General features: G+C 42.1%; 1 protein-coding gene across 1 annotated transcript in view; it reads right to left on the reverse strand.

The window, feature by feature from the left end:
* Positions 1 to 581: 581 nt before the first annotated feature.
* Positions 582 to 27,704, reverse strand: part of dipk1c (divergent protein kinase domain 1C) — a 34,879-nt gene continuing 7,756 nt past the window's right edge. Inside the window, exons 2-8 of the mRNA XM_076080954.1 lie at positions 16,838 to 17,041; positions 16,700 to 16,753; positions 16,441 to 16,619; positions 15,671 to 15,956; positions 12,530 to 12,694; positions 9,200 to 9,274; positions 582 to 1,347 (exon numbers count right to left, since the gene is read on the reverse strand). Coding sequence (XP_075937069.1) covers positions 1,129 to 1,347; positions 9,200 to 9,274; positions 12,530 to 12,694; positions 15,671 to 15,956; positions 16,441 to 16,619; positions 16,700 to 16,753; positions 16,838 to 17,041 — 1,182 coding nt within the window. The 3' untranslated portion in view covers positions 582 to 1,128. The remainder of the gene's footprint in view (positions 1,348 to 9,199; positions 9,275 to 12,529; positions 12,695 to 15,670; positions 15,957 to 16,440; positions 16,620 to 16,699; positions 16,754 to 16,837; positions 17,042 to 27,704) is intronic.

Genomic DNA, 27,704 nt, shown 5'->3' on the forward strand with positions numbered 1-27,704 from the left:
AAATTCCTCACAGAATAACGAGTCCAAGCTCTTCTCTCTCAGGGAGCCAGTAAACTGTGCTGGACCAGGTATTCAGATAAGTGAGACGAATAGTGGACGGTAAAAATACTCTGTTTGAGGAAAAGTCCTCCAGTGAAAGTACGTAAGTATGATCAGTAAATACTGACAGCTCTGTGAGCTTAATTTAGATTTCTTGCCAGATTGTATGAAATAATAAAACTTTACTTTAATTTAACTTAAACAAAATAAGTGAAGTTTTATTCTCTACCTGCAGGAGTTACGCTCGTTACGGCTTCACTCCGTGAAGAAGATTTATATGTATTTATATATGTTTTAAATGTGTTTATATGTATTTATATATGTTTTAAATGTGTTTATATGTATTTTATATGTGTTTATATGTATTTTTTATTTATTTTTATGTGTTTATATGTATTTTAGATGTGTTTATATGTATTTTTTTATTTATTTTTATGTGTTTATATGTAGTCACGTCAGCGTTAGACATTCAAATGGAAAGTTCTATGCAGCTGTTTGGGATTAGTTAGTTGTCTGCTTTCAAAAAAACAAACTGCACCCAATCCTGAAAGCCTAAAGAAAGACAGCCATTAGTCATTCATGTACTTGTTAAGTGGTATTATTAATGATTAGTACATGTACTACATTATTACATTTATGTACACAGATGTTTTTATAACTGCAGCCTCTCTTCTTCTTTTTAAAATCTCACTGAGACTAACTGGATGAGTTAAAGAAGAGAAACTCTGAGGGGATCCAGAACAAGTTCCTCTCTAGTCCTGGTCTGGATGTTTGTGTCTGTCCGATGCTGGTGATCCGGTCTGGCTCTCGGTCTGTGATCCAGTTCATCCTAAAGGTGTTGGATGGGGTCAGGTCAAGTCCTTTCTTTTCCTTCTCTGGAACTACAGAAGCCGTATTGGACATATTTTAGTTCATGTGTGATCAAAATAATCCTGAATATGACTCAGAAACGGATCCACATTGGTCCATCTCAGTCCTGTTGGATCTGGATTCTGGTGTTTCAAACGTCCAGGTTTTCTCCAGGAGGGTCAGTGGAGTCCAGGATGAAGACCTGCCCACGAGTCTCCTGACGGTCTCCTCTTCACCTCCTCAGAAGTTCAGTGCGGTGTGGGCGTGACCTTTCTCCTCCCAGGCCCCTCCTCCCTCGCCTGAGGCCCCGCCCTCCTGCAGGAGACGTGTCAGGATGCTGAGGAGGCGCTGGTGGACGCTCTGCATACGTTGACGCGCCTCTCCTCCACCTTCACCTCCATCCTCCTCCTCACCTCCGTCTGTTTCTGAACACTCCTGCACCGCTCGCTGCAGCTCCACCTGTTGGTCGGAACAAGAGAGAGAACCACCGACGCCTCAATTTACTCTCATATTTCACCCCGTTGTTGATTGGGCAGCAGTCTCATACCGTTTGGTGTCTTCATGAAACACACCAGGCTGTTAAGTCTGCTTAGGGAGGACGATGGACGGGTCAAATAAACACCGCAACTTTCACCCAGGAGGCTGGAGTTCAAGTCCCAGATGACACCAAGTCAATGTTGACTTACTTTACCGTAGTTTTGTTACGTCGGCTGACTTATTAAACCTGAACCACAATCTTTTCCTCAACACAACAAAGTACTTCTGTTGCCTAAACTTAATCAAGTACTTCTGTTGCCTAAACTTAATCAAGTACTTCTGTTGCCTAAACTTAATCAAGTACTTCTGTTGCCTAAACTTAACCAAGTACTTCTGTTGCCTAAACTTAACCAAGTACTTCTGTTGCCTGAACTTCACCAAATACTTCTGTTGCCTAAACTTAACCAAGTACTTCTGTTGCCTAAACTTAACCAAGTACTTCTGTTGCCTGAACTTCACCAAGTACTTCTGTTGCCTAAACTTAACCAAGTACTTCTGTTGCCTGAACTTAACCAAGTACTTCTGTTGCCTAAACTTAACCAAGTACTTCTGTTGCCTAAACTTCACCAAGTACTTCTGTTGCCTGAACTTAACCAAGTACTTCTGTTGCCTAAACTTAACCAAGTACTTCTGTTGCCTGAACTTCACCAAGTACTTCTGTTGCCTAAACTTAACCAAGTACTTCTGTTGCCTGAACTTCACCAAGTACTTCTGTTGCCTAAACTTAACCAAGTACTTCTGTTGCCTGAACTTCACCAAGTACTTCTGTTGCCTAAACTTAACCAAGTACTTCTGTTGCCTAAACTTAACCAAGTACTTCTGTTGCCTGAACTTCACCAAGTACTTCTGTTGCCTAAACTTAACCAAGTACTTCTGTTGCCTGAACTTCACCAAGTACTTCTGTTGCCTGAACTTCACCAAGTACTTCTGTTGCCTAAACTTAACCAAGTACTTCTGTTGCCTGAACTTCACCAAGTACTTCTGTTGCCTAAACTTAACCAAGTACTTCTGTTGCCTAAACTTAACCAAGTACTTCTGTTGCCTGAACTTAACCAAGTACTTCTGTTGCCTGAACTTCACCAAGTACTTCTGTTGCCTAAACTTAACCAAGTACTTCTGTTGCCTGAACTTAACCAAGTACTTCTGTTGCCTAAACTTAACCAAGTACTTCTGTTGCCTGAACTTCACCAAGTACTTCTGTTGCCTGAACTTAACCAAGTACTTCTGTTGCCTGAACTTAACCAAGTACTTCTGTTGCCTAAACTTAACCAAGTACTTCTGTTGCCTAAACTTAACCAAGTACTTCTGTTGCCTAAACTTAACCAAGTACTTCTGTTGCCTAAACTTAACCAAGTACTTCTGTTGCCTGAACTTCACCAAGTACTTCTGTTGCCTAAACTTAACCAAGTACTTCTGTTGCCTGAACTTCACCAAGTACTTCTGTTGCCTAAACTTAACCAAGTACTTCTGTTGCCTAAACTTAACCAAGTACTTCTGTTGCCTAAACTTAACCAAGTACTTCTGTTGCCTGAACTTCACCAAGTACTTCTGTTGCCTAAACTTAACCAAGTACTTCTGTTGCCTGAACTTCACCAAGTACTTCTGTTGCCTAAACTTAACCAAGTACTTCTGTTGCCTGAACTTAACCAAGTACTTCTGTTGCCTAAACTTAACCAAGTACTTCTGTTGCCTAAACTTAACCAAGTACTTCTGTTGCCTAAACTTAACCAAGTACTTCTGTTGCCTGAACTTAACCAAGTACTTCTGTTGCCTAAACTTAACCAAGTACTTCTGTTGCCTAAACTTAACCAAGTACTTCTGTTGCCTAAACTTAACCAAGTACTTCTGTTGCCTGAACTTCACCAAGTACTTCTGTTGCCTAAACTTAACCAAGTACTTCTGTTGCCTAAACTTAACCAAGTACTTCTGTTGCCTGAACTTCACCAAGTACTTCTGTTGCCTAAACTTAACCAAGTACTTCTGTTGCCTGAACTTAACCAAGTACTTCTGTTGCCTAAACTTAACCAAGTACTTCTGTTGCCTAAACTTAACCAAGTACTTCTGTTGCCTAAACTTAACCAAGTACTTCTGTTGCCTGAACTTCACCAAGTACTTCTGTTGCCTAAACTTAACCAAGTACTTCTGTTGCCTGAACTTAACCAAGTACTTCTGTTGCCTAAACTTAACCAAGTACTTCTGTTGCCTAAACTTAACCAAGTACTTCTGTTGCCTAAACTTAACCAAGTACTTCTGTTGCCTGAACTTAACCAAGTACTTCTGTTGCCTAAACTTAACCAAGTACTTCTGTTGCCTAAACTTAACCAAGTACTTCTGTTGCCTAAACTTAACCAAGTACTTCTGTTGCCTGAACTTCACCAAGTACTTCTGTTGCCTAAACTTAACCAAGTACTTCTGTTGCCTGAACTTAACCAAGTACTTCTGTTGCCTGAACTTCACCAAGTACTTCTGTTGCCTAAACTTAACCAAGTACTTCTGTTGCCTGAACTTCACCAAGTACTTATGTTGCCTGAACTTAACCAAGTACTTCTGTTGCCTAAACTTAACCAAGTACTTCTGTTGCCTGAACTTCACCAAGTACTTCTGTTGCCTAAACTTAACCAAGTACTTCTGTTGCCTGAACTTCACCAAATACTTCTGTTGCCTAAACTTAACCAAGTACTTCTGTTGCCTGAACTTCACCAAGTACTTCTGTTGCCTGAACTTAACCAAGTACTTCTGTTGCCTGAACTTCACCAAGTACTTCTGTTGCCTAAACTTAACCAAGTACTTCTGTTGCCTAAACTTAACCAAGTACTTCTGTTGCCTGAACTTAACCAAGTACTTCTGTTGCCTGAACTTAACCAAATACTTCTGTTGCCTAAACTTAACCAAGTACTTCTGTTGCCTGAACTTCACCAAGTACTTCTGTTGCCTAAACTTAACCAAGTACTTCTGTTGCCTGTGTTAAGGATTTCAGTATTAGAAATATTATAAGTAGGATTAAATAACACCCCTAGTGGTGAGTAGAAGTGTCACAACAATAATAATAATGTCAAAATAGATTAAAAAGTCACAAAATATTTACTTATGGAATGTATTATGTTTACAATATTCTTACTTGTAGAGGATATTATGTTACAGTATTTTACTCATTGAATGTATTAAACCATAGAAGTATAGTCACTAAAGGTATTAAAACACTGTATGAATAGTTTTGAGGGTCAGAAAGAGATCATTTTGAGTGAGACATTACAGAGGTGCAGCAGAGAACAGAGGGATGGACAACTGACCACCAGGACCTGAGGAGGAGTCCGGACGACTTCAACCAAACACTGAGATGATAACTGCCCCAAGCCAGGAGGGGCTATTGAATTTCGGCCAATCACAGAGGCTGATACTGGACATTTAAACTTTCGGACAGAGACTTTTAAATATAGGCTTAGTTCCAGAGGGTTTTTGCCAGAGTTCGCGCCGTTACCACTCTGGGTAGTTTACCAGCTGGGCTGGGCTATTTAGTGGGCCTTGTGAGAACTCTGCCCTGGGGACATATTGATATCGATAGAGTAATTCAGTTTGCAACTGTTCTAGCTTCTCTTGTTTATTAAATACTTTTTGATTGTTAACCGGATCCAGTTCATTTTTGGTGCGACTGGAAAGTCCAGCGGTCTGGGTCTCCCCTGAAAACATCTAACCCTAACACCTGAACTTCACCAAGTACTTATGTTGCCTAAACTTAACCAAGTACTTCTGTTGCCTAAACTTAACCAAGTACTTCTGTTGCCTAAACTTAACCAAGTACTTCTGTTGCCTGAACTTAACCAAGTACTTCTGTTGCCTAAACTTAACCAAGTACTTCTGTTGCCTGAACTTCACCAAGTACTTCTGTTGCCTAAACTTAACCAAGTACTTCTGTTGCCTAAACTTAACCAAGTACTTCTGTTGCCTAAACTTAACCAAGTACTTCTGTTGCCTGAACTTCACCAAGTACTTCTGTTGCCTAAACTTAACCAAGTACTTCTGTTGCCTGAACTTCACCAAGTACTTCTGTTGCCTAAACTTAACCAAGTACTTCTGTTGCCTAAACTTAACCAAATACTTCTGTTGCCTAAACTTAACCAAGTACTTCTGTTGCCTGAACTTCACCAAGTACTTCTGTTGCCTAAACTTAACCAAGTACTTCTGTTGCCTGAACTTCACCAAGTACTTCTGTTGCCTAAACTTAACCAAGTACTTCTGTTGCCTGAACTTAACCAAGTACTTCTGTTGCCTAAACTTAACCAAGTACTTCTGTTGCCTGAACTTCACCAAGTACTTCTGTTGCCTAAACTTAACCAAGTACTTCTGTTGCCTGAACTTCACCAAGTACTTCTGTTGCCTAAACTTAACCAAATACTTCTGTTGCCTAAACTTAACCAAGTACTTCTGTTGCCTAAACTTAACCAAGTACTTCTGTTGCCTGAACTTCACCAAGTACTTCTGTTGCCTAAACTTAACCAAGTACTTCTGTTGCCTGAACTTCACCAAGTACTTCTGTTGCCTAAACTTAACCAAGTACTTCTGTTGCCTGAACTTCACCAAGTACTTCTGTTGCCTAAACTTAACCAAGTACTTCTGTTGCCTAAACTTAACCAAATACTTCTGTTGCCTAAACTTAACCAAGTACTTCTGTTGCCTGAACTTCACCAAGTACTTCTGTTGCCTAAACTTAACCAAGTACTTCTGTTGCCTGAACTTCACCAAGTACTTCTGTTGCCTAAACTTAACCAAGTACTTCTGTTGCCTGAACTTCACCAAGTACTTCTGTTGCCTAAACTTAACCAAGTACTTCTGTTGCCTGAACTTCACCAAGTACTTCTGTTGCCTAAACTTAACCAAATACTTCTGTTGCCTAAACTTAACCAAGTACTTCTGTTGCCTAAACTTAACTAAGTACTTCTGTTGCCTAAACTTAACCAAGTACTTCTGTTGCCTAAACTTAACCAAGTACTTCTGTTGCCTAAACTTAACCAAGTACTTCTGTTGCCTGAACTTCACCAAGTACTTCTGTTGCCTGAACTTAACCAAGTACTTCTGTTGCCTAAACTTAACCAAGTACTTCTGTTGCCTAAACTTAACCAAGTACTTCTGTTGCCTAAACTTAACCAAGTACTTCTGTTGCCTGAACTTCACCAAGTACTTCTGTTGCCTAAACTTCACCAAGTACTTCTGTTGCCTAAACTTAACCAAGTACTTCTGTTGCCTGAACTTCACCAAGTACTTCTGTTGCCTAAACTTAACCAAGTACTTCTGTTGCCTGAACTTCACCAAGTACTTCTGTTGCCTGAACTTAACCAAGTACTTCTGTTGCCTAAACTTAACCAAGTACTTCTGTTGCCTGAACTTCACCAAGTACTTCTGTTGCCTAAACTTAACCAAGTACTTCTGTTGCCTGAACTTCACCAAATACTTCTGTTGCCTAAACTTAACCAAGTACTTCTGTTGCCTGAACTTCACCAAGTACTTCTGTTGCCTGAACTTAACCAAGTACTTCTGTTGCCTGAACTTCACCAAGTACTTCTGTTGCCTAAACTTAACCAAGTACTTCTGTTGCCTAAACTTAACCAAGTACTTCTGTTGCCTGAACTTAACCAAGTACTTCTGTTGCCTGAACTTAACCAAATACTTCTGTTGCCTAAACTTAACCAAGTACTTCTGTTGCCTGAACTTCACCAAGTACTTCTGTTGCCTAAACTTAACCAAGTACTTCTGTTGCCTGTGTTAAGGATTTCAGTATTAGAAATATTATAAGTAGGATTAAATAACACCCCTAGTGGTGAGTAGAAGTGTCACAACAATAATAATAATGTCAAAATAGATTAAAAAGTCACAAAATATTTACTTATGGAATGTATTATGTTTACAATATTCTTACTTGTAGAGGATATTATGTTACAGTATTTTACTCATTGAATGTATTAAACCATAGAAGTATAGTCACTAAAGGTATTAAAACACTGTATGAATAGTTTTGAGGGTCAGAAAGAGATCATTTTGAGTGAGACATTACAGAGGTGCAGCAGAGAACAGAGGGATGGACAACTGACCACCAGGACCTGAGGAGGAGTCCGGACGACTTCAACCAAACACTGAGATGATAACTGCCCCAAGCCAGGAGGGGCTATTGAATTTCGGCCAATCACAGAGGCTGATACTGGACATTTAAACTTTCGGACAGAGACTTTTAAATATAGGCTTAGTTCCAGAGGGTTTTTGCCAGAGTTCGCGCCGTTACCACTCTGGGTAGTTTACCAGCTGGGCTGGGCTATTTAGTGGGCCTTGTGAGAACTCTGCCCTGGGGACATATTGATATCGATAGAGTAATTCAGTTTGCAACTGTTCTAGCTTCTCTTGTTTATTAAATACTTTTTGATTGTTAACCGGATCCAGTTCATTTTTGGTGCGACTGGAAAGTCCAGCGGTCTGGGTCTCCCCTGAAAACATCTAACCCTAACACCTGAACTTCACCAAGTACTTATGTTGCCTAAACTTAACCAAGTACTTCTGTTGCCTAAACTTAACCAAGTACTTCTGTTGCCTAAACTTAACCAAGTACTTCTGTTGCCTGAACTTAACCAAGTACTTCTGTTGCCTAAACTTAACCAAGTACTTCTGTTGCCTGAACTTCACCAAGTACTTCTGTTGCCTAAACTTAACCAAGTACTTCTGTTGCCTAAACTTAACCAAGTACTTCTGTTGCCTAAACTTAACCAAGTACTTCTGTTGCCTGAACTTCACCAAGTACTTCTGTTGCCTAAACTTAACCAAGTACTTCTGTTGCCTGAACTTCACCAAGTACTTCTGTTGCCTAAACTTAACCAAGTACTTCTGTTGCCTAAACTTAACCAAATACTTCTGTTGCCTAAACTTAACCAAGTACTTCTGTTGCCTGAACTTCACCAAGTACTTCTGTTGCCTAAACTTAACCAAGTACTTCTGTTGCCTGAACTTCACCAAGTACTTCTGTTGCCTAAACTTAACCAAGTACTTCTGTTGCCTGAACTTAACCAAGTACTTCTGTTGCCTAAACTTAACCAAGTACTTCTGTTGCCTGAACTTCACCAAGTACTTCTGTTGCCTAAACTTAACCAAGTACTTCTGTTGCCTGAACTTCACCAAGTACTTCTGTTGCCTAAACTTAACCAAATACTTCTGTTGCCTAAACTTAACCAAGTACTTCTGTTGCCTAAACTTAACCAAGTACTTCTGTTGCCTGAACTTCACCAAGTACTTCTGTTGCCTAAACTTAACCAAGTACTTCTGTTGCCTGAACTTCACCAAGTACTTCTGTTGCCTAAACTTAACCAAGTACTTCTGTTGCCTGAACTTCACCAAGTACTTCTGTTGCCTAAACTTAACCAAGTACTTCTGTTGCCTAAACTTAACCAAGTACTTCTGTTGCCTAAACTTAACCAAATACTTCTGTTGCCTAAACTTAACCAAGTACTTCTGTTGCCTGAACTTCACCAAGTACTTCTGTTGCCTAAACTTAACCAAGTACTTCTGTTGCCTGAACTTCACCAAGTACTTCTGTTGCCTAAACTTAACCAAGTACTTCTGTTGCCTGAACTTCACCAAGTACTTCTGTTGCCTAAACTTAACCAAGTACTTCTGTTGCCTGAACTTCACCAAGTACTTCTGTTGCCTAAACTTAACCAAATACTTCTGTTGCCTAAACTTAACCAAGTACTTCTGTTGCCTAAACTTAACTAAGTACTTCTAATATCAACAATCTTACCTGTAGAGGGAGACCGGCTTTGGCCCCAAGCAGAGTGGGAGAAAACCAGGTCCTGAAGATCTTCTCACAAATCACCTGAAGAGGAGGAAGAAGAGGAGGAGGAGGAGGAGAAAAAAGGAAATAAGAAGAATCGTGGAGCGTGAAAAGGAAAGAAAGATCATAATGAAGACAGAGGAGGAAACAAAATAAATGAAGTTAAGAAAATAGATTAAAAGGAATGAAAACGATGAAGGAAAGGGTGAAAGGAAAGGAGATGAAGAAGTGGAAAGAGAGAAGAAAAATGACAGGATGAAGAAGAGGAGAGGAGACAAGAGGAACATGTAGAGAGAGCAGGAAAGGAAAGAAGAGGGAGGAAGATAAAAGATGAGTGATCCTGAACGCGATGCTTTTTATACATCGTGTGTGTGTGTGTGTGTGTGTCATCACACACACACACACACACACACACACACTAAGACAATGCCTCCTTTCTCTGAGGAGATGATTGACAGGCGGGGGGGGGGGGGGGGGGGGGTCACCATGGAGACACCTGTGGAGCTCCAGGTGGACCAATAGGACGGCAGCGTGTCATCACCCTCTGATCGTCACTTCTTTCTTCTTTTCTCGTCGTTTTACACTTTTTTTCCATCTTTGCCTTTTTCTGTTCGTCTCTCTTTTCTTTTTGATTTCTCTTTGTTCTCTTCATCTTCATTGTTTTCTCTTTTTCTTCTTGTTTTTAAAGCTAGTTTCTACTTTCAGCGTTATCGTTCTCGTCTTTTTATTCTCGTTCTAACTATTTCAGTTTGTTTCTTTTCCTTCCGTGTTTCACCGCTTCTCTTTCTTTCAACTCATCTCTTCATCTTTGTTTCTCGTTGTTTCCTCTTTTTCTTTTGAACCGTTTTATTCTCAGTGTTTGTTTGTTTTAATCTGTTCTTTCATCTCCATCCTTCTCTTTGATTGTTTCCTCTTTGATCTATAATGAATCTCTTCTGCTGTATTCTTGGCTTCTCTCTTCTCTTTATTTCATTTTATCTTCATTTTCATTCCATATTTAATATTTTTCATCTTTTACTATTTAAATAATCTCTTGTTGTGTTTGACTGTTAGTTAATATTACAATATAATTGTAATATTTCTTCTACTAATGGTAATAAGTGTATAATAATGTCATGTAATAATGTACATTATAATATTAATAGCAACATTTAAATGATTTATTATTCTATTATTATTATAACTGGTGAATGCTTATGATTCTGAAACTAATTAAATCTTTATTTAATCAGCACTTCAGTTTCATAAAATGAGAACAATAGTTTTAATAATAAGATAAATATATAAAAGAACAATTTTAACAGTAAAGTATGTAGATAGAAAAAGATCAAGAAACAAATCTGACATTTGAACTCATTCTCTTCATCTTCCTCATCTTTTCTCTTCATCTGTAGTTTTTGCTGCCGTCGTCACTTTTCCTTCCATTATTGTAACTCCTGTTCCTCCTTTCCTCCTTCCTTCCCTTATTCGTCCCTATTCACATCATCGCCTCCTTGTTTTCACTTTTTTATTCACTCAGTTTCTTGCATTTAAATTTATTTTAACAACGAGCGACGTACTCCAGATTATGTTTTCCTCCTCGCTCCTCTTCATGACAGATGAATAAAGTATCTATCTATCTATCTATCCATCTTCATCATCAGGTGTTTGTGCATCACATCCATCATCATCATCGTCGTCGTCGTCGTCGTCCGTTAAACACATTTTCCCTCCGTCTCATGTTCTCGTATATTCTCCTCTGATGAATGCAGCTCTCTCGTATCTCGTATCATGTGACGCGTGAGAGCGGAGCCGGAGGGGCGGTGAGAGTCTGTCCCCGGGGTTGTCATGGTGATGAAGATGATGAAGGTGATGAAGATGATGATGAAGGTGACGTCCGGGACGTTTTCTCCGAGTCTGACGGGCCGACGCCTTCAAATTATGTTGATATAAAGGCAAACTGTACCTTATTATTATTATTACTATTATTATTATTATTACTATTATTATTATTATTACTATTATTCAAACTGCAACAATGTAACATCATACATTGTGATGGAATTGAATTAATATTTAATCTGATGAGTCATTATGTTGCATTGAGAATCAATTTAAATAGTCAACCAAAATACAATGTAATTAAGTTACAACATAATTGTAACTTAATAATAATAAATTAACTCATAGCTAAAGAGAAAAACCTAATACTGTGTATACTAATGTCATGTAATAATGTACAGTATAATTTAAACAGCAACATGTATTACATTTGATTTAACATTATTATTATATTATTATATTATTGTTATTATAACTGGTGAATGCTGCATTATGATTCTGATTCTGTATTTAATCTGCACTTCAGTTCCAGAAGTTGTTTCACAAAATGAGAACAAATTATTTTAATTATAAGAAAACATAAACGGAATAATCAGAACTATTTTAACAAGTCAAATATGTAACTTTACACATTCAAAATGTCTTTGCAGTAAGAAAGACAAACGTAAAACAATAAAATGAACATTGAAACATCTTGACAGGTTTCTGATGTTTTTCATCGTTTGTATAATCTGTAATAAAACGTCTTCATGTGTGTTCATGAAGCCTTTGATCAGTGATCATCGTTCCGTTCTTCACTCACTCGCGTTGTTAGTGAGCAGACGAGCCGTCATTTATCAAGCAGCCCGTTCAGACAGACGGACTGAGTCTTATTTTACATTCTGGATCATATTACTGATAATAAACAGAGTTCAATAAGACGGAGCAGCGATCGGATGAGTGGCAACGGAAGGAGAGCAAGACATCCCTTTTAAAATGTAGTTTTATTCATCTAAAAGGCTGTTTTATATTTTAGAAATAAACTTTTCTTCATTCATTTTAAATTCAAATTAATTATTAAACTGAAGTAACAGTTGATTCATTAAGTTTGAAATGATTTATTAATATATAAAAAAGCTATTTTGAGTCAATAATGAAATATATGGATTTTATCCTATAGACTCAAATCTTTATTTAATAATAAATATATGTTCTGTTAAACTATTAACACAAAGATGATGTTTTTCTGTTGAGGCGATGCTGAATTATTTCTTAATTAATGTTTGAAACATGTAGTTTATTAATAAGCTTAAAGTAAAATGCTCTCCTGAACTCATTTAAACTAAAACTAAACTTTTTCATAAACATAAAAAGTTGTTCTCATTTCTAAATGAAAACATAGAAATGAAACATTCAGACTTTGTTAAACAGCAGGTTTCTGCGTTCTGATGATGAGTGTCTGTGATGTCATAACGAGCCCCCGGGTCTCGGTCTCACCTGCAGGTTGCTGTTGCGGCGGTGGGCGCTGCACCTGCGTTTGCTCGGGTGACACCTGGACGAGCAGTCGAAGAAGTTACAGTCGTCGTCGCTGCTGCAGTTCTGGTCCAGGATGTCCCTCATCTTGGGCTCAAAGAAGGCCATGTCCACGTCGATGGCCACCACCTGCAGGACGCCACCCCCACACACACACACACACACACACACACACACACACCCCCACACACACACACACACACACACACACACACACACACACACACGGCTGAGTTCAGGGTCCTCGATCTGCTCTTTATTAACAACACTTTAATACTTACAGATGCTAAATAAAAGATCATTTCACTATAGCAGCAAACAGCACATTGTGACATAATCTCACCTGAACACTTTACTCATTCTAATTAAAACTCTTTTACATTGTTTGTAAATGAAAACTCTTTATATATTTACACTTTAAAATATTCATTCATACCTTTAATTTTATAAGTATTTTAAATAGTTTATTAACTTAACAGAACACTTATGGGAAAATAAATAGTGAATTGATTGTAATGTAATTTAACAATAATCAGAATCCATTGAGCTGAACACAATTTTAGGATCTTTATAAATCACAAGTTTTGTTTTTTCAGAGCTTCAATTAAAACTGAAATGATCCAAAGAAGTCTCAAGTTTCAGATGTTTTGTTTTTTAAAAACTCCATACTTTAAAATATAAATATTAGTGCTGGGCAAGTTAACGCGTTATTATCGCGTTAACGCATTCATTCATTAATGCCGACAATTATTTTATCGCGCGTTAACGCATTTTTAAAATTTATTAATATTAATTTTTTTATTTTTTTTATTTTTTATTGAAAGACAAGAGACAATACATATACATAACAACAAGAGGATGACAAGAACAGTGGGATAAAAGCCAGCAAACATCCTATAGTCAGGTAGGTGTGTGTGTGTGTGTGTGAGAGAACGTGTGTGTGTGTGTGTGTGTGTGTGAGAGAACGTGTGTGTGTGTGAGAGAACGTGTGTGTGTGTGTGTGTGTGTGAGAGAACGTGTGTGTGTGTGAGAACGTGTGTGTGTGTGTGTGTGTGTGAGAGAACGTGTGTGTGTGTGAGAACGTGTGTGTGTGTGTGTGTGTGTGTGTGTGTGTGTGTGAGAACGTGTGTGTGTGTGTGTGTGTGTGAGAACGTGTGTGTGTGTGTGTGTGTGTGTGTGTGTGTGTGTGTGTGTGTGTGAGAACGTGTGTGTGTGTGTGTGTGTGAGAACGTGTGTGTGTGTGTGTGTGTGTGTGTGTGTGTGTGTGTGAGAACGTGTGTGTGTGTGTGTCCTTGAGCCTTTTGTGATGAAAAAAAAAAATAATAATAATAATTAAAAAACAACAAAAAAAAAAACAGGTAAGTATTTTTAATTTGTTATTATTGTAACAGACTGTCTCATGTTTATGGTTTTGTATTGGAGATATGATGTCCCTTCAGGGTTGCCGTAGAGAAAAGGCGACTTCCGCTTCTGGTCGAGGGGGGGGCAGAAATAAAGAGAGAAGCTGCACCAGCTGTTGCTCTCCCTGGAGACTACTGGACATCTCTGCAGTAAACTCAGCAGACACTTACATGTTAGTGCACCTATATGCTGACATTCACCGTAAACGCATTTAAACGGCACAGATCGGGAGCGAGCGAAGGACTTTGAAAGTTAGTGGAAAGATTAACGTGAGACAACATCCGGTTTCTTCAGATGAACATCCGGTTTTCAGAATAAGATGCCAACAAAGTATGAATTATATTCACATTAAGTATAAAACATGCTACCTGCATCTCGTGAACCAAATGTTATTGCCCTTTTGTTCATATAGCAGTACTTTTAAAATAAAAGTGCGCAATACACTACTTTTGAATTCATTATTGAACTTTGCCATAGCAATGAGATTAAACTAGTGCTGGGCAACGATTAAAATATTTAATCGCGATTAATCGCATGGATTTTTTGCGATTAATCGCGATTACACTTCAATGTGTTGTTTGAATGTGTTTAGTTTAGATATCTGACATCAGGTCTGTGTTCAACACCAGCGTTTAATTCTCTGATTGTAAAACAGGTCAGTGAACGCCCCTCTGGTGGATCTCAATGAGACTACTAAACGTCTTCCGGTTGGACTACAAAAATACGTCATCCATGCAGCTTTTTATCAGAAAAATATAGAACGACAAGAGATGAATCACTCGATTGCATCTCGTATCGAGTCTAAGTTTAGCAGATCTTAACGTATCAGGTATGGAGTTAATCTGCAGATTCTCTGGTTCAAAATGAGACCAAACTTTTAGTTGTTCCGCCACGACGAAGGCTCAGCGCTTGTTTTCAGCCGAGCAAAATGCCAGAAATGCGACCCGTACCGGCCCTTAAGAGGAGTTAAGGCATCAGCAGTCAATTTTATAAAAAATAAAAACGTCAATAAGATAGTATTTTTTTAGAAACCAAAGGTTCTTTAGCAAACAGTCGTGAACGAGCACAAAACATATCAGGATGATGCGTTGAGTATTATGAGAGAAGAGCAGCGGACAGACGGACAGATGCACGCACACGACCAAGTGCATGATCTCCTGGCAGAGACAACGGCACCAAATAAAATTATTCATGGCAGTTGCACTTTTCTGGAAGCTGTTTTTACTGAGTTTTTACTGTCAGAAAAGACGTAAAAATGAAATATTTTGTCTATAAAACAGACGAAATAAACATAAAAGCTTCTGTTGTTGTTGGTGGTGAACATTATGTCAGCTCTTGTTTTACAGGAAACCTTTTACAATGTTTGGCATCATAAACATGCTGCTAAATCTGTTCCATGTCAACAGCTTTAACAGGAATCCTGCTGAAAGCACCAGAACAATGACGACTTCACATCTTTACAGCTCGTGTTGCTGTAGTCGTGAGGCTCAAGAGTGGAAGATATGAACACAGAGTCGAGTAAAGAAAGCTTTGTGTGAGTCAGTCGATGCAGCTTCAGGGTCTCATCTCCTGCTTTTATAGAACCCTCTCACGTCCACCGCTCTGCTCTCTCTAATAGCTTCTTTAAAAACCGTCCCTTTGTCTCCCGGCTCTGCTTTGATTCTCTTTCCGTTCGTCACTTTTCAGAGATGAATAAAAACTCACCGTCAGGTCCTTCCTGATGGCGAAGTTCTCCGGCTTGATGTCGCACAGGTGCAGCTTGTGGGTGAAGTCGTTGTCGAAGTGGCCCACCATGTCCAGGAAGCTGAGCGCGATGCGGTGCACCATCTCCCTGGAGGTCCAGCGGCCCCGGGCCCCGGAGACGGCCACCTCCTCCAGGGAGAAGATGTTCTGGTCCCAGGCGTGCCCGGCGGACAGGTACTCCACGGCGTAGAAGTGACCGCAGGAGCCCAACACCTTGGCCACGTGGGTGCTGAGATCCTGCAAGACTCTGGAGGGAAGATGGAGGTACATGCTTTATTCTATCTTCACGGTTCTTTTGCAGGACTTGTTTATTTTTTCTTTGTTTATTTTGACCGTTTTTGGACCCGCTGGGTTGTCTGATCCCTCAGCGTCGCTTTCAAGGATGACATGAGCTTATTTGGTAAAAACGTCAGTGTGTCGTTTAGTTTTTATTTTGGAGCAGATGGCAGAAGTATTTTATGGGGTTCTATTGAGAACCCATTTATATTCCAAGGGTTTCATCTAGAACCCTAAAGGACTGATGTGGTGAACAAAGAACAAAGAACCCTTGAAAAACCCTGTCTCAATAAAGGGGTCCTTCAGAACCTCAGCCCTTAACGAGGTTCTCAGTTTGGACACTGAGAACTCATATTCATGCCTCAGAAACTAGACTCGGTTGTAAGCGTTCTACTTGAAGGCTGTGATATGGATGTTGGCGGTGCAGTAGTTTCCTGAGTGACGGGCGGTTCTACCGGAGGAAGGTGTACTCCTCCTGCTGCAGCAGAGACCAGAGGGAGGCCAGCTCCGCTCTGGAGTAACTCTTATCTCTGCTCTTCAGCTTCTTCCCCCAAAGTCTGGCCAGAGAGCCGTTACTTCCTCCTCCTCCTCCTTCGTCCTCGTCATCCTCAGCCAGCCCCAGAGAGTTTCGTACCTGAGATCAGACAGAAGAAAGGGAAGCTGCACTCACAGGTTTTTGTGTGTGATCAGCAGCTTGGTGACGATGTGACTTACTTCCAGCGTGGCGTAGAAAACCACATCCAGCGGTGAGAGCTCCTCTGCTGTGTCCTGTCAGAGACAATCACTGTAAATCACGTTCAGTGTGCTTTGGATCCAAAGCCGAGCTTAAAGCAATCGCTTAAAAGACGTCACCTGGTAGTCCAGTATTCCCAGCGGCTCGTACGAGGAGAAGTTCTCCAGTTTGGACTTGAGGATGACGGGGTTTCCTCTCCAGCGCGCCTCGATCACCTTCTTCCCGTTCTCATAGTAGAGGCAGCGCTTGTACTCCACCAGGCCGAGCACGCACAGGTCCTCGCACATGTCACCCGTCACCGAGCCCTCGCCGAACTCCAGGCACTGTACGGCAGAGCGGGAGGGACAAACAGAGTCACGTACTTGAGTACAGGGCCACCGATCGGTAGCTAGGGTACCGATCTATTGTCAAGCTAAGTGAGCTTTTGAATATTAGGCGTGTTTCTGTGAACTGGTTTGGTGCGAATAAACCCGGCGACGGCGTAATTTGTCATAACTTGCCGGCTACGCAGAGCTGTAAACGGAGTTTGGAACCGGACACACAACAAGTCGGCTCCACCATCGAACCATCTACGAGGTAGACACGGAGAGAGGTCTTCAGGAATCTGTTTCACTTGTTCTTTAATGCTGTTTCATGCCGAGCGGTGGAGCGTAGACTCAGCCGCCAGTATGCTTTGTAACCAGTGTACCGGTAGCATGAAAGCACTAGCTAACTAGCCAGCCGCTAAATGAGTAAAATGTAACAACGTATTGATTCATCCACACAGGAAAGAGGGAACAGGAAAGCACATCGCTATCAACAGATAAGTAACAACTTAGTTTGTGTCCTTTTCTGTGACCAGTGTAGCATTAAAGCATGGAGGCATTAGCAGGCTAGCTAAGAAGCCAGCCGTCCGCTACTTAGCGTGCTAATGCCACCATGCTTTAATGCTACACCGGCTACAGAAGCTAAGATCAACAGCGTCATCTCTTTATCTCTAAGAGTTTATCTCGTTGGCAACAGTTCTCTTCATCTTTCAGACTGTTTTTCCTGAAACGAGACACCTGGAAGCTCCAACGAGCTCAACGTGAGGACTTCCCTTCTTTTCTCTTCCGTCTGAACAGCTCAGTGTCCAGAGGTGTGAGGGATGAGCTTCAGGATTAGCGTTGTCCTGGTCACGGATTACCCAGATAATCCTCGCTCTGCTCACATTCCAACACAAACATCCGTCAGTGAGGAGCTCAGAGACGTCACACACACCTCACGCTCCACACACACCTGCTGGAGGAGCTCCGTCAGGTCCTGCGTTAACCCTTTAAGTGCACTCTCTCTGAAATACACAACGTAGCAACTCAGGGTGGCACAATTCTGGGAACATTCAAGGTGGAAACGGGTTTAAAATTACAGGCTGGAATTAAATTGAATGAAGAGCGTTGTGACTTGTTCAGGACTCAAAACTCAAAGTCTATTTTTATGGACTGTCCCACTGAGCTTTCTGTTATTGTTATTATTGCCTTCTTTGTCTGTCAGAGCACTTTGTGAACTCTGTTTTTAAAGGTGCTCTATAAATAAAGTTATTATTATTATTATTAAACCCAAATCACGAGATGCTGGTTCGTGCAGGACTAATATCATCACGTGTGTCGTCAAACGTATGAAGATATAGATACAGATCTGTTATGAGGACTTGAGTCGTTCGGGGTCAGTGGACGAGCTCTGCGGGTAACGTGAGTCGTGGTTAAAGGGACAGGAAATGTCCGGGACAGAGAGACAGGTGGACCAGCAGACAGATAAGACACGCAGACGGGCTTAAATGTCCTGAGAAACAGAGAGCGGTGATGAAAGAGTCCTCCATCTGGTGAATGTGTTGAAGGGGAGAGTTGAGATAACGAGGACGTTCAGCTCCGTCTGAGCGCTAAAACCTCTTCAAAGAGCTGCGTCTGTCTGGACCAGATCAGGTGCTCGGGTTCCACACGAGACGAAGGTTTCATCTGGAAATCAGTTCGTACAACGTTTAACGTTTATTTCACTACGAGCAGAACGATGAGTTATTACAAAGTTATTATGTCTTAATTCTGATGAATTTATCATGAAGTGTGTGAATTAAAAATAGTTTTCAGCTATTCTATGTCCTCCTCCTCTACCTGTCCTCTACCTGTCCTCCTGCTCTACCTGTCCTCTACCTGTCCTCCTGCTCTACCTGTCCTCTACCTGTCCTCCTGCTCTACCTGTCCTCTACCTGTCCTCCTGCTCTACCTGTCCTCTACCTGTCCTCCTCTGTCCTCTACCTGTCCTCCTGCTCTGTCCTCTACCTGTCCTCCTGCTCTACCTGTCCTCTACCTGTCCTCTACCTGTCCTCTACCTGTCCTCCTGCTCTACCTGTCCTCTACCTGTCCTCATGTTCTACCTGTCCTCCTGCTCTACCTGTCCTCCTCCTCTACCTGTCCTCTACCTGTCCTCCTCTGTCCTCTACCTGTCCTCCTCCTCTGTCCTCTACCTGTCCTCCTGCTCTACCTGTCCTCTACCTGTCCTCCTCTACCTGTCCTCTACCTGTCCTCATGCTCTACCTGTCCTGCTCTACCTGTCCTCTACCTGTCCTCCTGCTCTACCTGTCCTCATGTTGAGGTGGACGGGTCCTCTACAGGTGTGTTTGTTGGAAACAACCAGTGGAGACGTTTCATTAGGTGAATACATGTAAATATGATGTTTGTTATCGTTCTGTTTGTGAGCAGATTAAACGTTAATCAGTAAGCTTCAGAACTGTTCGTGTATACGGAGGATTCCAGTCTTTATGCTAAGCTAAGCTTACAAGGTCCTGACTCCAGCTCTGTACTGAACACACAGACACACACACACACACACACACACAGACACACACACACACACACACACACACACACACACGTGAGATGAACGTCCATCTGAACGTCTAGTGTTGAACTTTTCCTCTAACTTCTGGATTCACTTCTACTTAAATCTTTGAAACACTCTTTTGTTTCTACCTTGAAGCTCCTCGTCATTCTTTAGCTTCTTTAGTCCTCCTGGACGCCTGCAGCCTCCACACACACACACACACACTCTCACACACACACACACACACACACACACATATATATCCGCTGTAATTCCCTGGATTTCCTCCGTCTTGCATCACATCAATCTCTCCAGCTGCTTCCTCCTTCCTCAACTCTACAGTGTGTGTGTGTGTGTGTGCGCGCATGCCTTTGTGTGTGTGTGTGTGAGCTATAAAAAGATTCTACATGGTCTTTGTGTTGAAAGTTTGTGAAACAGACTTCAGTAGCTAGCGTAGCATAACACGTGCTAACGCTAGCTACTGACGCTAGCTACTGACGCTAACCTGCCCGAGCTCGTATGACGTATTAACGATGTGTTCAGGGTCCATCATGACATATTAACGATGTGTTCAGGGTCTGTCGTGACGTATTAACGATGTGTTCAGGGTCCGTCATGACGTATTAACGATGTGTTCAGGGTCCGTCATGACATATTAACGATGTGTTCAGGGTCCGTCATGACGTATTAATGATGTGTTCAGGGTCCGTCGTGACGTATTAACGATGTGTTCAGGGTCCGTCATGACGTATTAACGATGTGTTCAGGTACCATCGTGACGTATTAACGATGTGTTCAGGTACCATCGTGACGTATTAACGATGTGTTCAGGGTCCGTCATGACGTATTAACGATGTGTTCAGGTACCATCGTGACGTATTAACGATGTGTTCAGGGTCCGTCATGACGTATTAACGATGTGTTCAGGGTCCGTCATGACGTATTAACGATGTGTTCAGGTACCATCGTGACGTATTAACGATGTGTTCAGGGTCCGTCATGACGTATTAACGATGTGTTCAGGTACCATCGTGACGTATTAACGGTGTGTTCAGGGTCTCCTGGTGTTGGTCTGTCTCAGAGGAAACACAGATGATCGTAAAGAGTCTGATGTGTTTATTTGAGCCGACGACAGAAACAAATGAGATCCAGTCGCTCTGCTTCTTATTTGTTGACACTTTAACTTCATCCTCATGTCTCCTCTTTCTGTTCTCTCTGTTCTTTCTCTCATCCTTTTCTATTTATTCCATTTGTTTTGTTTCTTTTATTTCTTCTTGATTTTCTCTTTTTTACGTCAGCTTTTCTTCCAAATGTCTTCTCTCGTTCTCACCTTTCCTCCTCTTTCCCTTTTCTTTCCATATGTCTCCTTTCCTTCCTCCCTTCCTTCTCTTCACCTCTTTCCTTTCTTCTTTGTCTCTTTCCATGTTTTTCAGCAACTTCCCTCTTCTTCGTCTACTTCCTTTCTTTTTTCTTTCATTTCCTCCTCGTTCCCTTCTTTATTCTTTTGTCTTTGCTTTGTCTCCTCTCTTTTGTCCTCCCTTCCTTATTCCCTTCTTCATTCCCTTCTCTACCTCCTCTGACCCCATCGTCTCCTCTGACCCCAGCGTCTCCTCTGACCCCAGCGTCTCCTCTGAACCCAGCGTCTCTGAGCCCAGCGTCTCCTCTGACCCCATCGTCTCCTCTGACCCCAGCGTCTCCTCTGAACCCAGCGTCTCTGAGCCCAGCGTCTCCTCTGACCCCAGCGTCTCCTCTGAGCCCAGCGTCTCCTCTGAACCCAGCGTCTCCTCTGACCCCAGCGTCTCCTCTGAGCCCAGCGTCTCCTCTGACCCCAGCGTCTCCTCTGACCCCAGCGTCTCCTCTGAACCCAGCGTCTCCTCTGACCCCAGCGTCTCCTCTGACCCCAGCGTCTCCTCTGAACCCAGCGTCTCCTCTGAACCCAGCGTCTCCTCTGAACCCAGCGTCTCCTCTGACCCCAGCGTCTCTGAACCCAGCGTCTCCTCTGAACCCAGCGTCTCCTCTGAACCCAGCGTCTCCTCTGACCCCAGCGTCTCCTCTGACCCCAGCGTCTCCTCTGAACCCAGCGTCTCCTCTGAACCCAGCGTCTCCTCTGAACCCAGCGTCTCCTCTGACCCCAGCGTCTCCTCTGAACCCAGCGTCTCCTCTGAACCCAGCGTCTCCTCTGAACCCAGCGTCTCCTCTGAACCCAGCGTCTCCTCTGACCCCAGCGTCTCTGAACCCAGCGTCTCCTCTGAACCCAGCGTCTCCTCTGACCCCAGCGTCTCTGAACCCAGCGTCTCCTCTGAACCCAGCGTCTCCTCTGACCCCAGCGTCTCCTCTGACCCCAGCGTCTCCTCTGACCCCAGCGTCTCCTCTGAACCCAGCGTCTCTGAACCCAGCGTCTCCTCTGAACCCAGTACTACTGTGAATGCAGTACTACGTTGTTAGTACTGCGATGTACTAATCCTTTGGAGTGAATGACGTGAGTGAAAGCTGAGCTGGTTGAAGCAGAAAGAACGTCTTTGTCTCAGCGTTACATTCCTTCAAGTAAAAAGTTCTTAATGACATTCCTGAGAGCAGCGACGCTTTCCAGGAATCCACGAACTGGAGGAGCTCCTCTGGAGAAGAAGCAGGGTTCTGTGTCTTAAAGGACATTTAGTTTAAATGTATCTGCAGACGGAGAAGAGACGGAAGAGGAGGAGGTTCACCTCATTTCTGTAGCGTCAGGCTTCATACGTCACATTTATTTATGTAGTTATTTTAACTCAAACAACGATCTTTTAAAAATAAGTTTCCTGTGAAGACGGAAGTTTATTTTGAAAAGACTTTGAGAGGAAATAGACTCGAGTTGGACTTTAGCAGAAAAACATAAAAACTAGGAGTAACTATTTGTTAGATATCATAGAATATATTATAGAAACAGTCTGATATAAAGTAGACGTATGTGGTGAATGAAATACATTTTAATTCAATAATAATAATAATAACAGAAGTCCGGTTTATCTCCGGTAGTAAAATATTAAATAATTCATATTGTTGACGGTTGTTGAGCTTCTTTCTAAAACTTTTCATTCAACTGAGGAGAATAAAAGGTGATTAATGAGATTAATTAACCTTAACGTATTCAGAACACTTCTTATCTTGTTTTACAGAATAAAAGACGGTTTGATTTTGATATAAAAATACAAATAAATAGATTATTTGTGTGTATATGTTGTTGAAAAGCTGCTTAATGATGTTTTACTTCATCTGGACTTTAAAGATCCAGATAGAAGACAGCGACACACACTAGTGGTCAGAAGAGATGATTATTTTGAGTAAAATCATATTTATGTCAAAGTTAGTTTCTCAATATCTATATATTTATTTATCATAAAGATCAAATGATTGAAATGAATAGTTTGTGTCTATCTTGTCTCTGACTGAAGAGGACACAGTGTCTCTGGGACCTTAAGGATGATGAAACCCTCCAGAGGAGCAGCTGACAGGAGGTCAGACCAACACTCTGCACTCGTCCTGTTGTCCTCAGAACTATAGTGTGATCTTTAACAGCCAGTGGGCTGAAAGGAGAGCATTCACACACACACACACTCACAGTCACACACAGTCACACACACACACACTCACAGTCACACACAGTCACACACACTCACAGTCACAGTCACACACAGTCACACACACACACACTCACAGTCACACACAGTCACACACACTCACAGTCACAGTCACACACAGTCACACAAACACACTCACAGTCACACACAGTCACACACACACACTCACAGTCACACACACACACACTCACAGTCACACACAGTCACACACACACACACACAGTCACACAGTCACACACACACTCACAGTCACACACACACACACACACTCACAGTCACACACACACACTCACAGTCACACACACACTAACAGTCACACACACTCACAAAGTCACACACACACACACAGTCTCACACACACACACTCAGCGTGGGTGGAGCTGACATCAGGGTCAGGTCACAGGAAGTGGAGGCTGATGTCTCTCACAGACTCAGTGTTCCTCTGCTGATGAACACAGGTGACCGTTGTTTTACAGACCAGATCCATGTGAATGTGGTCTCAAGTAGTCCTGAACCAGGACCTACAGAGACCACAGAGACCAGCACAGGACGGGAGGAGTCAGACAGGACCGCAGGTCTTTCTTCTGTTGGTTTGTTCTTCGTGTGGAGCTGAAGATCTTCACTCTGAAGTCACATTCAACAGAAAACAAAGAACTGGAACAGATGGAAACCGTTAACAAATATTAACTCGGGTGTTTTTCTATCCATCAGTCCACTAACTGTTGCAGCTCTAATATTTGTTGAGGTGGCTTTACATTCATAATATAAAATGAATATAAAAAAGCATAATTCTTATTTATATTTAAATATATATTTAAAAATAAAGATGGAAAAAAAATTGGAAGAAAAAAAATATTTCTGAATATTTTGTTTAGATAAAATAAAATATGAAAATATATTTATAAATTTGTGAATGTATCTGTAAAATATTATTTTTTTCTTACGATCTCCGTCTGCTCGTGCAGCTAAAGCTTCTTCTTAATAAAAACTAATTAATAAAACAAAATGCTGCGTTCAGAGACAGAAAACATGTTTACAACTCAACTCAGTTGGTAATGCGAGGGTTAATACAGTGACGATATATTATGTCATAACTTTTGGGTTTAATTGTCTTAAAGGATGAACTATAACTTATATTTTCAAAGAGCCGAATGAGAAACATTTAAATATGAATCCAGATATTTTAATGACGTTTCTGCAGCTGAGCTGTGATGAACACAAACGTGTGTTTGTTACTTTGTGTCGTGTTTCCTTTGATCAGTGAAGCAGCTCTGAGATCACCGGAGCTCCAACATGTGGAGACGCATGAGAGCCTGAAGGTAGAAACTCCTCACTGTTCAAGATGTTCAGAGTGAGTCTGCTGCCAACACACACACACACACATAGACACACACACACTCACACACACACACAGACACACACACACACTCACACACACACACACACACACACACACACTCACACACACACACACTCACACACACACACACACACACAGACACACACACACACACACACACACACACAGACACACACACACACACTCACACACACACACAGACACACACACACACTCACACACACACACACACACACACACTCACACACACACACACACACACACACACACACACTCACACACAGACACACTCACACACACTCACACACACACACAGACACACACACACACACACACACTCACACACACACACACTCACACACAGACACACACACACAGACACACACACACACACACACTCACACACACACACACACACACACTCACACACACTCACACACACACACAGACACACACACACACACACACACTCACACACACACACACAGACACACACACACTCACACACACACACACACACACACTCACACACACACACACACACACACTCACACACACACACACTCACACACAGACACACTCACACACACTCACACACACACACAGACACACACACACACACACACACACACACACTCACACACACACACACTCACACACAGACACACACACACACTCACACACACACACACACACACGTATCATTACACCACATAATAATAGAGATCAAAGAAGTAAAACAGACGCTTCTATATTTCTGATGTCAGGAGACGAGCAGCTTGATGAGGTTTGTCTATAAGATGTGGCTGAACCTCCAGATGTTTCTCTTCCATAAAATAATATATTTTTCAACTAATATTGTTTTATTAATAACAAGAGCTTTAATACATTTACTCAAATATCCACTGATTATAGGGAGTGACTTATTTCATTTATTTCTGAATTATGTTTTCTGTAAATGATGATTGTAGTTGATGGTTTCACCGGTTCAGTCCTTTAACGACGGGACGGGTTCGGTCCTTTAAGGCGGGACGGGTTCGGTCCTTTAACGACGGTACGGGTTCGGTCCTTTAAGGCGGGACGGGTTCGGTCCTTTAAGGCGGGACGGGTTCGGTCCTTTAACAACGGGACGGGTTCGGTCCTTTAAGGCGAGACGGGTTCGGTCCTTTAACGACGGTACGGCTTCGGTCCTTTAAGGCGGGACGGGTTCGGTCCTTTAAGGCGGGACGGGTTCGGTCCTTTAACAACGGGACGGGTTCGGTCCTTTAACGACGGGACGGGTTCGGTCCTTTAACGGCGGGACTGGTTCGGTCCTTTAACGACGGTACGGGTTCGGTCTTTTAACAACAGGACGGGTTCGGTCCTTTAACGACGGGACGGGTTCGGTCCTTTAACGACGGGACGGGTTCGGTCCTTTAACGACGGGACGGGTTCGGTCCTTTAACAACGGGACGGGTTCGGTCTTTTAACAACAGGACGGGTTCGGTCCTTTAACGACGGGACGGGTTCGGTCCTTTAACGACGGGACGGGTTCGGTCCTTTAACGACGGGACGGGTTCGGTCCTTTAACGGCGGGACTGGTTCGGTCCTTTAACGACGGTACGGGTTCGGTCCTTTAACAACGGGACGGGTTCGGTCTTTTAACAACAGGACAGGTTCGGTCTTTTAATGACGGGACGGGTTCGGTCCTTTAACAACGGGACGGGTTCAGTCCTTTAACAACGGGACGGGTTCGGTCTTTTAACAACAGGACGGGTTCGGTCCTTTAACGACGGGACGGGTTCGGTCCTTTAACAACGGGACGGGTTCGGTCTTTTAACAACAGGACAGGTTCGGTCTTTTAATGACGGGACGGGTTCGGTCCTTTAACAACGGGACGGGTTCAGTCCTTTAACAACGGGACGGGTTCGGTCCTTTAACGAGGGGACGGGTTCGGTCCTTTAACAACGGGACGGGTTCGGTCCTTTAACAACGGGACGGGTTCGGTCCTTTAACAACAGGACGGGTTCGGTCCTTTAACAACGGGACGGGTTCGGTCCTTTAACAAAGGGACGGGTTCGGTCCTTTAACGAGGGGACGGGTTCGGTCCTTTAACAACGGGACGGGTTCGGTCCTTTAACAACGGGACGGGTTCGGTCCTTTAACAACGGGACGGGTTCGGTCCTTTAACAACAGGACGGGTTCGGTCCTTTAACGAGGGGACGGGTTCAGTCCTTTAACAACGGGACGGGTTCAGCACAAAGACATGAAGCAGCTTTAAATGAGCTCCCAGCTGCACGTTGTGGTTTTTAGCGTCCTGAAGGTAAATATTTCAGGAGCCTCATAATAGTCTGACACAATGATGTCATTAAAGGAGCTGAAGCTGCTTTGTGCTGAGTCGTGTTTTGGCTTCAGGCTTTAAAAATCCTGTCATAACTCCCGTTCATCGTCACACACACACACACACACACACCTACTGTATATACAGTGGCTGCAGACAAAAGAGCCTGATGTGCATCTGCTCTGTGGTTAACGAGTCATGTGACTCGAGCCACACCTCTGATAGAAAAACATGTTTTTTTCTCAAAGTGACTTGAAAAACTAAACAATATGCGGCTCCAGACTAAAATATTTCCACAACGATCGGATCGATTGAACTTAAATTTGGTGTAAAACTTAATGATCCCCAGAAGAAGAATTCTACTGACTTTAGTGATCCTCTGACTGTTTCCTCCAGCGTCAGCAGCACGTCAAACTGTCCAATTATCAAGCATGAGAACCAGCTAATAACCAAATTCACCTCTTTAGCTTTGTATGCTAACATGCTAAAGAACTACTTTACATCTTCAAAACTAAATGCTATGTTTGTCTATTGGACTATTAATCTAAATGACTAGCCTGCATGTTAGCACTGTGCTAACCGGACATGTTAGCTGTGAGACATCATCTTCTAGATAAACAGTTTGCTCATCAGCAAACAAAGAATGTAAACATGAGACTTATGACGTTCTCCAAACTTTGTGCAGATCAGCGCTTCATTTTGGTTTGTTTGTTGTTTTGAAGAGATAGAAAGTAAAAAATATAAATATAACAATAAAAAGACCTTCAACTTGTTGACCTCATTATAACACCTCATCTGTGAGTGTGTGTATGACACATAAAGCTGTGACTTATTTAGCGGGTAGCTAGTTAGCTAGCTAGCTT

Source organism: Anarhichas minor, unplaced genomic scaffold (genome assembly GCF_050575085.1).
Source record: "Anarhichas minor isolate MPS153535 unplaced genomic scaffold, ASM5057508v1 ptg000076l, whole genome shotgun sequence".
NCBI lineage: Eukaryota > Metazoa > Chordata > Actinopteri > Perciformes > Anarhichadidae > Anarhichas > Anarhichas minor.